This window comes from Panthera pardus, unplaced genomic scaffold (assembly GCF_024362965.1).
Source record: "Panthera pardus isolate Hobbes unplaced genomic scaffold, ASM2436296v1 HiC_scaffold_8, whole genome shotgun sequence".
Classification (NCBI taxonomy): domain Eukaryota; kingdom Metazoa; phylum Chordata; class Mammalia; order Carnivora; family Felidae; genus Panthera; species Panthera pardus.
Genome location: NW_026527013.1, coordinates 61,306,118 through 61,320,967, shown reverse-complemented (window position 1 = coordinate 61,320,967; position 14,850 = coordinate 61,306,118). Strand labels below are relative to the sequence as shown.

At 58.5% G+C, this 14,850-nt stretch overlaps 1 protein-coding gene across 9 annotated transcripts in view; it reads left to right on the top strand.

The window, feature by feature from the left end:
* The first annotated feature begins 10,579 nt into the window (after window positions 1–10,579).
* CAMK2B (calcium/calmodulin dependent protein kinase II beta) overlaps window positions 10,580–14,850 on the top strand; it is an 82,332-nt gene continuing 78,061 nt past the window's right edge. The window contains exon 1 of one of the 9 annotated variants that reach the window (XM_053896908.1): window positions 10,580–10,904. In XM_053896908.1, coding sequence (XP_053752883.1) covers window positions 10,840–10,904 — 65 coding nt within the window. In that variant the 5' untranslated portion in view covers window positions 10,580–10,839. The remainder of the gene's footprint in view (window positions 10,905–14,850) is intronic. The other 8 variants (XM_053896904.1, XM_053896903.1, XM_053896906.1 and 5 more) reach the window with 8 other exon arrangements.

Here is a 14,850-nt window from a genome sequence, read left to right as displayed (position 1 = left end):
CTCCGTGCTGACAGCAGCGAGCCCAATGTGGGGCTTGAACTCATGAACTATGAGGTCATGACCTGAGCCAAAGTCAGATGTTCAACTGACTGAGCCACCCAGGTGTCCCCCTAGTGATTAATTTTAGTTGAACAGTGCAATTGATTTAAAAAATAAAAAATAAAAAAAAGGGGGCACATGGGTAGCTCAGTCACTTAAGGGTCTGATTTCAGCTCAGGTCATGATCTCTCAGTTCATGGGTTCAAGCCCCACATCGGGCTCTGTGCTGACAGCTCGGAGCCTGGAGCCTGCTTCAGATTCTGTGTTTCCCTCTCTCTCTGCCCCTCCCTGCTCACACTCTGTCTCTCTCAGTCACAAAAATAAATAAACATTAAAAAAATAATAATTGAAGCATGGACATGGTGGCTAATATGTTGTGAAACGCAAGATTCTGTTAACTTCTTCTGAAGAATGTTGACTTGCTTTTGTAGGTAGTTCAGCCACTGGCTGATGACCTTGAACTTGTTCAGGCTTGACTTTGTGCTTTGTTATTGCAGATCCCAGAAAATCTGAGGTGTTTCCCGGGCCCTGTAATTTGGCACAACCCAGTTCCGTGCTGTGTATGGACACCTGAGGACTCGTGGATCCCCATGTGTGGTTTGGGAACCATGCCCAAGTTCTCCTTCCCCACTGTCCTGCCCCACACATACCCACTGCTTCCCTTCCACGGCCCCAAGTCTGGTCTCTGCCTCATCGGGTCCATGCGACCTCTGCACCCGGCGCTCTGTGCACTGTCAAGCCTAGCTGCTGTAAGCAGCTCCCTCCCTCGGGTCCTCCAGCCTGGCACTGTCTGGCGTTCAGGCCTGGGAGCAGGTGTCGTACATCCTGCCCAGGTTATGGTGGGAGGGCTGGGCGGCTACCAGCGAATCCATAATTTCCACAAGTGGAAATCACCAATCAGCTTCTTCCCAGAGGAGAAAGGGCTGTGTCCCCCCCCCCCCCGTCCCCCTGCTCCCCAGCCACTGGCCCCCCACCCAGTGACACCTCCCTGCCCGGAGCTGCCTCAAGCCTTGGCTCCCGGGGTGGCGTCTGTCCTGTTCCCTGACCCTCTGCCTGCCCCTTCTCAGGCCTCCCCTCCAGGCCGGCTTCCCCGGAGACCCACCGCTGGCTTTTCCTCCCGTCCTGGCAACATTCACCAGGCTGTGGCTTCCACCCCCTTCTTCCACCCCCCTTCTCTGACGGTTCCTGTCCCTCCACATCCCTGAGCGAACCTGGTGTCTCCACCGTAAACCTCCTGCCACCCCCATGCAGCCCTGCAGCCCATACTCACCTGTGTGGCGTCCAAGCCCTGATTCCAAGGTGCCCTTCCAAATGGACCCTTCTAGCCCCTGCCAATGATGGTAGCTGTTACTAGCATCATTAATGTCAACACTGTGAAGGAGGGGAGATATGCAGTTTTCGGGGTGTGACTCCCGTTTCTCTCAGGGGCAGGGGAGGGTTGGGGAAGGGGAGACCCTGGGTCCCGCAAAGGTCAGTCACCTGGTTGCAATGATAGAGGCCTGATAGGTGGTGGCCGGGGTCAGGGGAAGGGGGGTGTGCTGCCGCTGTCCACCAGGCCCAGGAGCCGTGGTCATGTGAGGGTGGCTGACCCAGGGTGACCACAGCTAGACCGGCTTTGTCGTGAGGGCCCAGGCCCACAGGCCCATCTGTGGACACCCCGGCTGAGGTCCTGCCCTCTAGCCATGTGGAGAGGGACTTGGTAGTCACCTCCCTCAGGGAGCCCTCCTCTTGTGACTGTGCTGTGTGGGAGCCCTGAGTGCTGTCGCCTGCCAGGTGGGGGGTGTGGTGCAGGTGGGGCAGGGGCCGCGGCCAGGGCAGGGCCAGGCCCGGGGTCCCCCTGCACCTCCCTCCACCCACTGATGGATGAGCATCCAGAAGCCCGGGAGGCCCCTGAGTGGAGACAGTCAGAGCGTGTGGAGCATCTCAGAGGAAGGATAATTCAAGCAGGACAGGGTGGGGGGAGTGATACTTCACAGGGGGTTTGAAGTGTCACCTCCCCTCCTGCTCCTGGGGGCCCAGCACCCTCATTTCCCCTGAAGGAGGCGGTGAGCTCAGAGGTGAGCATCGCATCTCTGGGCAAAGGCCTGTGATCTTAAAGTCTGTGTCCATTGTTCGGAGCCCTGGGCAGGTGGCTCTGTACAAACATCCCGCAGGCCTGGCAAGGGCTGGGGAGCCCTGGGCAGACAGCTGGCCCCTCACACCCCCTTCCTGCTGTTGGCTCACCTCTTGGAGCCCTCGTCCGCAGAGGCCCCACCCGCAGGAGGGCTACCCTGGGGTTGCTCCCTGATTTCCCGCGGCCTTGGCCTGACACCTGTAAATGAGCCCATGCCTGCAGTGTCCCATAATTATGGTCGCTGTGTGCAAACTGCATTATATTTGGCTCTCCCCACGCACCAGGCTCTTGTCGCCACTGAGCTCCCCCTCCCCATGAGTCACGTGGCATCTCCTTCCCCCTCCTCTGTGTATCTGCCAGGCCAGTCCCTGCGGGGGCGATTTGGGTTGTTTCCAGTTTTCTTGGTTATAAATAGCACCTCTGTGCATGTCTTTATTACAAATCCTTCTTTCCTCTGAAACCCTGAATAACTGAGCCCCCGCGGGCACCCAGGACTCAGCCAGCACATCCTACAAAACCCCGCTCACTTCCTGGCATGTCCCCCACCCTGGGCTGCGGGGACCCCCTTGCTGTGGTCAGTTGCCCTACAGGTGGACAGAGGGCGTGGGGGCAGGAATGGGGTTCTCCCAGGTTTGTGGGCGTGACACTGATGAACGCCGAGGAGAAGTGCCCTCGATGTCAGGAAGAAGTCCCGGGGCACCTGGACAGAGAGGGGCTCGCGGGCCTGGCTTGGGTCGCTCCCTCGTCAGGGCTGCTGGCTTCGCTCGCTCATGCTCCCTCGTGGACACTCTTCACTTTTGAAAAATATAATAAGTGAAAGCATTCTTATCGTGCAGAGTTCACAGCCTTTACGTTTCTTTTATGGCATTTCACTTTTTTTGAGTCAGTATGTGTAATTTTATATTTTCCTAGAAAAATTTCCATTTCAACTATGTTTTTCCATTTATTGGTAACATGCTGTGCCCGGTGCTCTTTTATAATCTCTTTATTTCGCTTCTGTCCCCCTTTTTCTACTTCCTTTTGGGGCTTATTTTTTGTTATTGACCAGACTTGTCAAAGATGTATTTTTGTTGTTCACACAAATTTTTTTCCAGTGGCTCCTGGCTGGCTCAGTTAGAGGAATGAGGACTCTTGATCTCGGGGCTGTGAGTTCTACACCTACAATGGGTGTAGAGATTGCTTAAAAAAATAAAATCTTTTCTTTTTAATAAAGCCCCTGGGGGGGCTCAGTCAGTTGAACCCCCGACTTCAGCTCAGGTCATGATCTCACAGCCCATGGGTTTGAGCCCCGCGTCGGGCTCTGTGCTGACAGCTTAGAGCCTGGAGCCTGCCTCGAATTCTGTGTCTCCCTCTCTCTCTGCCCCTCCCCCACTTGTGTGCATGCGCTCTCTCTCAAAGAATAAATAAACATTAAACAAATAAAATAAAATCTTAAAACCTTTCTTTCCCCCAAAGATCTAGCTTTTGGTATTGCTGATTACCTCTGCTCTGGGTTGCTTTTCATTTCACTAATTTCTATCTGGTCTTTAGTACATGTTCCCTTTACCTTTCTTGGGGTTATTTTGTTATTTTTTTGTTTTCCGGGAGGTTGAACTGGCCTGTCTCCTCTGGGGCTGCGTGTTGTCGCGTGCGGAGTGTTGCGGCTTCCCGTGGGTCCCGTCGTGCGGGTGTTTGGTGGTTTCCATCGTCTGACGTTTTAATTTTCTGCAGGGTGGGTTTCCTTGGCTTCCTTCAGTTATTTCTTTTTTACTGTAATGCACTGTTGTCACTGAAGCCTGCCTCTCTAGGATTCCATGGGATTTACTTTGTCCCCTCATGTCCCCGAACGGGACACCAGCACCAGTGACACCGATGCAACTGACGTGCAAGTTACAGTGACGGATGGAGGCGCCCATTTTAAGTGTGCCATTGCTAGGTTTGTGACAGCCGTGTCCACTGCGAAAACCCAGAGCACATCCACCATCCCAGGACACTCCCTCGGGCCACGCGGAGCCTCTGCGGGCACAGCCATTTTGTGGTTTCAACAGCCATGGCTCTGCTCTGGAGTGATGTGTTCTCTGTCCGGCCGCTTCTGCTCAGACATGGTCCCCACGCCTCACCCGAGCTGCTCTTTCTCACACGTTTATGGCGTTTATGGTGTGACTTTTCCCAGGGGAGCTGCTGTAGCATTTTTATACAAATTTTGGTTTTTTTCCTGACATATGTTTTTTGTTTCTTCTGGGTAAATCCCGAAGAGAGGAATTAGTGGGTCCTAGCGAACGTATTTATTTTTTTTATTATGAAATTTATTGTCAAATTGGTTTCCATACAATGCCCAGTGCTCATCCCAACAGGTGCCCTCCTCAATGCCCATTACCCACTTTCCCCTCCTTCCCATGTTTTGTTTTCAAAGAAATTGGTGAACGCTTCTCCAAAATGGCTGCCAGGTCACATTCGTGCATGACATCCGTCACTCCTAGTAAGCCCTAAGCGGAGGAGTCTCCAAGTCCGGGTCGGGGCCCAGCCAGCTGTGCCACAGCCCTGTTCCGTCTGCAGTGCTGATGTCCTCTGGGCAGACGCGTGGCCAGGCAGTGGGGGCACCCCTGGTCCCCAACACACAGCCCCCCTCTTCTTCAAGGACAGATGCTCAGCTGGGTCAAGACTTTTTCCCAGCATCCTTTGTGGCTGAATGAAGTCATGTGATTAGACTCTGGACAAAGCTGATGAGTCCACTGTCTGTCCTCCGTTTGGGTATCCAGACGTGATGGCCGGATCTCCATGTCAGAGCACTACAGCAGAGAGCTGGGGGGCAGCCTGGGTCCCCCGGGGGCTCCATGGAGGCCAGCAGCCACCAGCACCAGAATGGCTGCCTGCTCAGGGAGGGGGGAGTGGATGTCTGTGCCACACAAGCCCCAGGCTGATCCACGTGGGTCATGCCACGTGGGGTTCATGCCAGGAACCCCAGGCCTCTGGCTCGTGCCCTCTGGGCCTGAGGGTAAGATGGTGGGCAGGTGGGCACAGGAAGGGCCTGATTCATGCCCGGAGGCAGTTCCCACAACGCGTCCCTGGTGTTCACAGTGAGGGAACAGTGGCCAGGGGTAACTCCCTGACCCCTCCTGGCCACTTAGGGCACTGGTGTCATGTCGCCTGGTCCCGTTGGCCTGAGCAGTCCTGGTCAATGGGGATACTGTGCAAGCCCAACACTGGGTCAGGGGCACTGGGTTGGAATGATGCCTGGCCTTCTGGGGCCCAGGGCCCAAGGCATATCTGAGGCTGGCAGTGACGCTGCCCAGGAGGAAATTGGGCAGGAGGTGCCAGTTGCTGGGGGCCGGGGAGGGGGCCCAGGCAGCCAGAGGCCTCAGCGAGGTGCTGGGGATGTGGCAGGAACAAGGCCAAGCCCTGGCCTGGAAATGTGCTCAGTGGGAGCCTCCTAGGTGTGTGCTCAGCGTGCTCCCTGATGACTTGTGCCCGGGCAGTGTGGTGTCTTTCAGCCAGATGGTGCTCCCCACCTCGTGCTTGGGTGCCTAGTGAGAAAGGAGTCTGGAGGGTCTGTGCTCCTGTGTCTCTGGGCGGAACCTTTGTTCAGGCCCAAGGAGACTGCCCACGTGAGCTGCCCACTTACCAGCTAGCTTTGTCTCTTTGCTTGTGAGTCACGTAGATGGCTTGTGCTCCTTTGCAGGACTCAGGTGCCGGGCAGAAGATGCAGATGGACAGACGGCAGGGGGCGGGGACCTTTGCGGCCCCTCTTCTTCACCTTCATTCCTGGAACACACCAGCTGTTTCCAGCTACAGGGCCTTTGCACAGCCGCTGCTTCTGCCTGCAGTGCCCTTTCCCCTCATTCCTTCTGTCACTCAGATCTGAGCTGAAACCTTACCTCCTCAGAGAGGCCCTCCCTGGGCACGTACTCTGAATTTGCCACTCTGTCACAGTCTAGCAAATCACTTTGTTTTGAATTTACTTATATGCCACATTTCTTATTTGTTTCTTGTTGGTCTTGAGCGTAAGCCCTGCAAAGACAGCAACCTTGTCTACCTTATTCCTTGGGGTGACCCAGTGCTTGGGCAGAGCCAAGCACAGAATTGGCACACAGTAGCCACATGAACAAGCCCACAGTCACCCATGAGCAGAGTGTAGTGCTTAAAAGTGCCAGCTATAAAGTTAGGCGGTCTGGGCAACAATATTGGTTTTGCCACAGATTAGCTGTGTCACCTGAGTCCTCCTGTGCCTCAGTTTCCTCATCTGTAAAAGGAGGTCAGTGATAACCCATAGCTTGCCAGGTTGCTATGAGGTTTATATGAAGTGGTGGGTGTTGAAACTATAGAAGTTTCTAGCATGTAGTGGGTACATTGTAAATTGTAGCTATGGCCTTCATCATCACCACCATCACCACCACCACCATCATCATCACCATCACTGTCATCATCACCATCACCACCATCATCATCACCACCATCATCACTACCATCATCATCATCACCATCATCATAATCACCGTCATCATCACCACCATCACCACCATTACCACCGTTACCACTATCATCACCATCATCACCATCACAATCCTCACCATCACCACCATCATCACCATCACCACCATCATCACCATCACCACCATCATCATCACCACCATCACCACCATCATCATCACCACCATCACCACCAACATAATCATCACCATCATCACCATCATCACCACCATCATCATCATCACCACCACCACCACCATCATCACCATCATCATCACCAACATAATCATCACCATTATTACCACCATCATCATCATCACCATCATCATCACCATCACCACCATCATCATCACCATCACCACCATCATCACCACCATCATCATCACCAACATCATCACCATCACCACCAACATAATCATCACCATTATCACCATCATCACCATCATCATCACCATCATCACCACCATCATCACCATCACCATCACCATCACCACCACCATCATCACCACCATCATCACCAACATAATCATCACCATTATTACCACTATCATCATCATCATCACCATCATCACCATCACCACCATCATCACCATCATCACCACCACCATCATCACCACCATCATCACCAACATAATCATCACCATTATTACCACCATCATCATCATCATCACCATCATCACCATTACCACCATCATCACCATCATCACCACCATCATCATCACCACCATCACCACCAACATAATCATCACCATTATCACCATCATCATCACCATCATCACTGTCATCACCACCATCATCATCATCATCACTATCATCATCATCACTCTTCACCATCATCACCATCAACATCACTACCACCATCACCATCACCACCACCACCACCATCATCACCACCACCATCACCACCACCATCATCATCACCATCACCACCATCATCACCATCACCCTTCCACATGCCTGCCACAGTGTCTTCCACTGGCTGCCATGTCAAGGGCTAGGTGATTGGAGATTGATGGATTAGTGGCTTCCTCTGGGAAACCATAGCCTACTCTTCCAGGTAGATGGCTGGGCCTGGGAAAGGTGGTGGCAGTGACATCAGCCCCTGGAGGTGAGGAGGACAGGGAAGGCTGTGTCTCTCCTTGGGAGAATGAGCCCCATGTGCAGCACTTTTGGCTCTGCAGATGTGATGCTTGTTGCCATGGTGACTGTCCTAACAATAACCTCCCAGAACTGATATTCCCCACACCCGCCCCAGCTGCCACCTGGGAGGGAGAGCCCTCCTCACTGATGAAAGCCAGTGAGAGAGGATAAGGTGGGAGGCAGAGATGATGCAGGGGTGCGGGTTGAAGAGGGCCCTTCCTGGAGGAGGGTTGGGAGGCCAGAGCCAAATGAGAGGGCTTTTGGGGCCTGGGACTCCAGAAGGAGTCATGGCTCACAGCCCTTCTCCCTTCCAGCTTTCTACTCTGCTGGGGAGGAGCTCTCTGAGTCTGGAGGTGGAGAGGAGTCATCCCCCCTGCAGTGCCCTCATTAGCCTGCCCTTCCTGTCCTTCCTGTCCTCCTCCAAGTCGCTCCACATCATGCCTTGAACCTTCCAACCCAGGCGAGGGGCTGCCTGGGGGACCCCGGTTGCTAACAGGGGTAGAGGAGGGGCCTTAAATCATGCCCTTTAGTGACCCTAACTTCTGTGGAAACTTGGTCCTCAACCAGCAAAAGGCACCTCAAAACAGACAGCCCAGAATGCTGCTGTGCCCTTGCCTGGGGCTGCAGGAAGTGTGCATGTGCGTGTGCATGTGTGTGTGGGCATGTGTGTGTGTTTGTATCCTGCACATGTGTGTCTGCGTGTGTGCGCGCATGTGTGTGAAAACAAAAGACAAGAGAAGGTTGGCAGGGTAGTGGGGGGTGAGTCCCAGCCCCTCGTTGGCTGTGTGACTTTGGCTAAGTTACTTTACCTCTGTCTCTCCACCGTCCCTTGTAGTAAAACAGGGATAATAATAGTATGTGCCTCCCGGGATTGTTTGAGAATTTGGTGAGATAGCACGTGTAAAACCTGTGAAAAAATCCATGTTAGCTGTCATCATGATTTTAATGCCACTTTGTCCTGGCGTGCTGCCAGGAGCATGTGTGACCTTGGCAGCACAAAGGGTCTGCCTGCAGCCTGGAGAGAGGGGTGCACTTTTGTTTTGTTTGTTTTGCTAATTGTATTCTATTGTGTGGGACTGCCTCCTTCTCCTTCCAGAGTCCAGAAGGATGCGACCTGGCTCAGCATGTGCCCGCAGGACGAGCAAGCCCACCCCTGCCCAGGAGAGGGGGCAGCTGCCCCTTAGGCGCCCAGCATGTGCTGGTGGCAGCTGCAGGCATGCCAGTGGTCTTCCCTCTTGCCCGGCATCGCTAAGGTCAAGGCCAGACCACCCTCCCCACAGGGTCCCTTGCTCTAAGCCGGGCACTTGCCGGAGTATTCCTTGGCCTCTGGCCGTCTCCTGGGTTCCAGTTAAGTCTAGAAACCTCCCCAGGACAGGGACTGGCTGCCAGTCCGCTCATCCACCTCACAGCCATTTGCCAGGGCCCGGATGCCCCCACCCCAGGACCCTTTCATTTGATCTTCCACTCAGGAAACACTGTGGCTTTGGGGCAGCCACAGACCAGGGTGACAAAGACGAGCAGGACAGGCCCACAGCCTCTGCCTGGGGAGCCCATGGTACCATAAGTAGCTCAGATCAGGACAGCTGCCTGACCTACATCGAGAGCTAGCTGCTGGAAACTTCTGTCCTCAGGGCCTGCCCAGGGCAGACCCCGCCTCTGTCCCCTCACTAGAGGGTGGGTGCCACAGCCAGGTGGGTCCTCCGCTGGCCCTGGAGCCTGGTTCCAGAGGGCAGGCCGGGTGTGACCCTAGGGGAGGCTGGTTTGTGGAAATGGGGTCAGCCCGGCCTCTCCTGCCCCTCCCTCCTGCTCCCTCCTCCTCCTCTGTTCCAGGGTCATGTTCAGGATGGACCCTCTTCTAGGCCAGGGAAGGGGGCAGGCAGGTGGACTAGTCCTGAGAGGGGAGAACGTGTCCCCCTAACTGGGCACAGAGCTGTGAACTCTCAGGCCTCCTGACTTACTGCCCTTGCAGCCCTGCTCCCCTGACTCCCCGGCCCTCTGCCTCAGCTCCTGCGCTGGGACACCCCTGCATCCAGTCCTCGGGGAGTGAAGGAGAGGGGCCTGGGGCCACGGGAAACAGACAGGCGGCAGGCACCCTCTCATCCCCCACCCTGCTTGGTGTGCAAGGCCCCCTGGGCAGCTCTGCCCGGCTGGGATGTGGGGGCTGCGGGTGGGGGTGCACGACTGTGCAGTGCACGAGCGGTGCAGACAGGACAGGAGGGTTCCCGTAATATCTCCTCCTGGGTGTGCAAGGAGCGAGCCCTGTGGAGGCTGACATACGTGTCCCCCGTCCATCCAGGTGCGTCTGAATTCCCTCTGGCGGTCCGGGGTGAGGTGGGCACTCGGGGGAGAGAGAGGACAGGGTCCATTGTGTGCAGTCTCCTGTGTGTGTTCAAGGGGGGATCTCCGCAGGGAACAGAGAAATTGGCTTGGGTGGCCTGTGATGCCTGTGTGTGCGCGTGCATGGACTTGGGTGCGGGCCCAGCATGTGCAGGGCGAGGGCGTGGGTGCGGCTGCAGGGGAGTGGTGCAGGTGCAGGGGAGTGGTGCGGGTGCATGTGCTGGGGAGCGGTGCGGATGCAGGGGAGTGGTGCGGGTGCATGTGCAGGGGAGCGATGTGGGTGCAGGTGCAGGAGAGCTGTGCGAGAGCCATGCGGGCTCAGGGGAGTGGTGCGGGTGCGAGTGCAGGGGAGCCATGCGGGTTCGGGGAGCGGTGCGGGTGCGGGTGCAGGGGAGCGGTGCGGGTGCAGGCGAGCGGTGCGGGTGAGTGTTCAGGGCGCGGGAGCCGTGCGGGTGCAGGACGCGTGCAGGGCGCGTGCAGGGGCGGCGGGCGCGGCGGCGGCGGCGGCGGCGGCGGCGGCGGTGGTGACAGCCGCGCCCGCGCTCCCCGCGCGTAGGTGTGCGGCGCGCTCCTGGCGGGGACGGAGCGCGCAGATCTCGCGTGCGCTCGCCGCCCGGCGCAGCCCAGCCCGGCCCCCGCCCGGCGCCGCGAGCCGAGGTGTCGCCCGCGCCCGCGCCCGAGTCGCCGCCGTGCCCGCGAGCGGGAGCCGGAGTCGCCGCCGCCCGAGCGCAGCACAGCGCACGCCGAGCCCGTCTGTCGCCGCCATGGCCACTACGGTGACCTGTACCCGCTTCACCGACGAGTACCAGCTCTACGAGGATATTGGCAAGTAAGAGCCGCGGCGCGCGGGGGCCGGGCAGGGATCCCCGGACCTCCGGACCCTCCGCGCCGCCGGCTCGGGGCGCACTGCGGCCCCGCGCGCCCCCGGCTCCTCCCGGCTAGGGGCCCGAGGCGCTCGGCCCCACGCGGCCCCGACCCCCCGGGCCCCGGGCCAGGCTGCCGGACCTCGGCGCGCGCAGCTCCGCCGGGCCCTGTTCGGCGCGGCCGCCCGGCCGGAGGCCGGCGCTCGGGGCGCGGGGCTCGGCGCCGCGGGGGCGGCAGCAGGTGTCCCCGGAGCGCCGGGCAGACGTGACGCATTTGGCGGCAGGAGGTCAGAGAGGAGCGGCGCGCGGGGGCGGCCGCGGGGCCTGGAGCCGGCGGCCCTGGCCTGAGGGTCGCTCCCGACGCGGGCCGCGCTGTCCCCACCCCCCACCCGGCGGCTGGGCGCGGGGGCGGCGAGACCGGCTCGGCGTCTGCTCCTCCGCGTGGCTCCATCCGCGCGGGGGGTGCCCGCTGCGCTCCGGCCCGCGTGGGAACGGCCTCTGCCGTGGGGCCCCCGTGGAGTCGCGGCTCTGGAGGATTTTCCCCCAGATTCTTCTGGAAGGAGGAGGCAGGGGAGCCGAGGGGCTGAGGTTGGGGAGCTTGGCGGATCCCTGGGGTGGAGATGAGGGGGTGCGGTGGGGAGCCTGACGGGCCCCCTGATTTCAGGGTCATCGAAGTAGGCGGAGGGTGTATTTTGGAGACTTATTGACACGCGTGCGGGGGTGAGGGTGGGTAAAATGGGCAGGGGCTTCGAAGGCTCGGTTCAGGTGGGGCCTCACCCCTGGGGAACAGGTGGCCCCTGGACTCTAGGTGGGGTGTCCCTGGACTCTAGGTGGGGTGCCCCAGGGGCTGCTCTCCGCCCGGGGTGAATCAGGGTGGCTGCAGCCGGCCTCCCTGGGCCGGCTCCGGAACTCCTGAATCCCTAGGCTCCAGCCCCGCGCGCCGGCCAGAGCCCCATCTTCCTCCGTCGTTCTCCCGCCCTCCCGCGTGGTGGGGGCGCTGGCGAGGTTTCCTCTTACACATCTAAAGGCAGATCCTTCTCTGAAAAGGGTTCCTGATGGTGCTTGTGTTGGTGAGGGGTGTCGATGGTTGATGATTGTGGGTGCTGATCTGGGAAGAGAGTGGGGCTGTGCTGATTACCCTGTGCTCCCTGCATGTGGGGGAGGTTGCGGGTCAGGCCTGAGGGCTGGTCAGCTGGGTGGAGGAAACCCCAGGCCAAGAAACTCCTGGCCTGGCCCTGGGGGGCAAGGCCATGCCCTGAAGGCCCAGAAACTCCTTTCTGTCCTGTGGGTGCTGTTTGGGTGCCCGGCCCCTGGGGCTGGTGGACCTGGAGAGCGGAGCAGAGGCAGAGGGCCAGGGAGGGTCCAGCACACCCACTGTGTGCAGTCCTGAGGCCCTGAACACGGGCCTGGAAGAAGCTGGGCCGAGGCAGCAAGCTAGGGGGTCTTCAGAGGGCTTGTTTTCCCAGGAAGAGGGGGGCAGTGGGAGGAAGCTGTCCTTTCTGGGGGACTTTCTCGTTGTTTCTGTGCTGGCCCTAGAGCACATGGACCCTGAACCAAGTGCCCCTAGGCCCCTCTCCTCAAACCGAAGCTGGCTCTGCCTACCCCTACACTTTTTTGTGGCTTCTGAGGGTCTGGCATTGTGGAGGTTGGCCCCCCGCCGCCCAACTCCAGGCTTGCAGTTCCGGCAGCCACGGATTATCCTGGGCACTGCTGCCCACGTCCACACGGGGAATGGAGGTCTCTGGGCTGCCCTGGGCAGGGGCCAAGAGGGGACCTCACAGTGGAGGTCAGCCCCCCCACCCCACCTGGAGCAGCTTCCAGAAAGGAGCCACGTGGCTGCCGTGGTGTGCAGCCAAGGGGCTGGAGAGTGAGTGGGTGAAGCACCCCAGTCGTGGGGCGGGGGGCAGGTGCTTGGGAGGAGAAGGGAATGTACCCCAGGACCTTGGGCCGACCCTCTGGGTCCGGGAGGGTTTCAGTCTGGCCCAGCATTCCTTCATGGAGCGCCTTAGGCACCGGGCCTGGTGAGGGCCTGTCACAGCCCTGCTGGGGCATCCTGGGTAAGGGAGGCCAAGCAGGTACAGGGGTGGCTGCAGGGGGCAGGGGGGCTGGGGTCCAGGCGGCCATGTTGGCCGGTTGTTGACAGCGCCTACCCAGGGCACAGTTGGTGCTGCTTCCCGGCCTCAGGTGGATGCATCCAAGTTTATTTAAAGCCGCAGCCCCTGGCACTGGACGACGCTGAGCTCTCTGCCCGGGAAGGACCGGGCCACAGGCCCACAGCTGCCCGGGTGACGTGGCCACCGCCGCTCCCCTCCCTGCTCCAGCCCCTTCCCTGTCTGCCCTTCTCCCCGGCTGTGCTCAGGATCCTTCCCTGGGGGCCTGGGGATCTGAGGACCAAGACAAGCTGTTTTCTGGGGCTCTGACCTGCCTTGCTGGGCAGGGTGGCCACACTGGGCCAGGGCTCCTGAGTCCTGGGTTAAGAGCCCCCTTGAGCCGGGGGCCCCAGGCAGGCACACAACAGGGTCTCCAAGCCCTTGGCAGCAATGCAGTGTTAGTTTTATTATGTTGTGTAGATTTTAAAAATTGAGAAAAATTCCAGGAGTAATAAAGCGAGCGCCTGTGCGTCTTCCACCGAGAATCGAAAACATTACAAGTACGTGTTCCGTAACCGCGAGTGAGTTCTGCAGATCTCACGGAAAGGCACGGCAATTCTAGGTAACCACCAGGTCACTGGTGTGACGGGAGATCTTCGAAAATCTACACACGGTAACCGCGTGAGGTGACGGCTGTGTTAGCCTAACGCAGGGGTCACGCCCTGATACACACTCGGGCACCAGATCTGTATACTCACTCGAGGTTGTGTGTTGATTACGTCTCAATAAAGGTAGAAAACAAACGAAGTGGGATTTGTTCTCCAACCACAGTCACGTATCTGGATTTTATCCTTCCCAACTTTCTCACTCCTTTACACTCAGGTATAAGGCCCACGACTAACGCATAGTATTGTCTGGTGTGTTTTAACTCAACTGCAACAGTTCTGACACGTGTTTTCACTCCTCTTGGGCCTGCTGGCACCTGTCGCACTGATGCGTTGACCGGCCATGGCTGCTGGCAGGAGGCATGTCATAACCACTGCCCTCTGCACGGAGGCCTGCGTGGCTCCCGGTGGCCTCTCTGTCCAGTCCCGCGGCAAGTTTGCTGGTGGGAGGGCTTCTGCAGGATCTGTCCCGGCCACACTCTCCACATCCCCCTGTGCATCTAGCCCCTCCTGGCATGCTGTCGCTTGTCACCGGCAGATCTCAGCTGTTTGACGGGTGGTTGGGTAGGAAGAGGTATTTTGCATTCGGGCTCCCAAATCTGCCACTTTGTGGGGGGGGTCACCTTCTTTAAAATACAGGCGATCTCTCCAGAAAAAGTAGAAGTAGCTGCCGTGAGGTTTTGGTTTCAGGGTCTGGACGCTCCAGACCCTGGAGGGGTAGGGTGGCCACTACCTGGTGGGGTAGGGTGGCCCCTTTGTAGCCACCTCCCAAGTGCATGTCCCCGATTCAAGTTGAGTGGGAAGCTGCCCTCCCGCCCCATTTTACAGACACAGAAACACGGCTCAGGGAGGATGGGCGGCTGGTCCCAGCGGTGAGGAAGGCCCAGTCTCCAGGCCAGGGTTCCCCACTCCTCCCAGCACCCTCTGAACTTTGCTAGGCCCAGAGCCAACCTTGGTGTGTCCTTGACCCCATGCAGTAGAGAGCAGCCCCTGTCCTGGGGTGTGCACTCCCCTGCCCCCCACCAGCAGGCCTTCCTCTGCACACTCTCAACCAGCAAGTGACCTGCTAGCAGGTTCGTGGATAGACAGGACGTTCAGAGCAAACGGATGGCTGAGTCTCCTGAGCTCTGAAGCCGGGTGGGCTCCCTGGAGGAGGA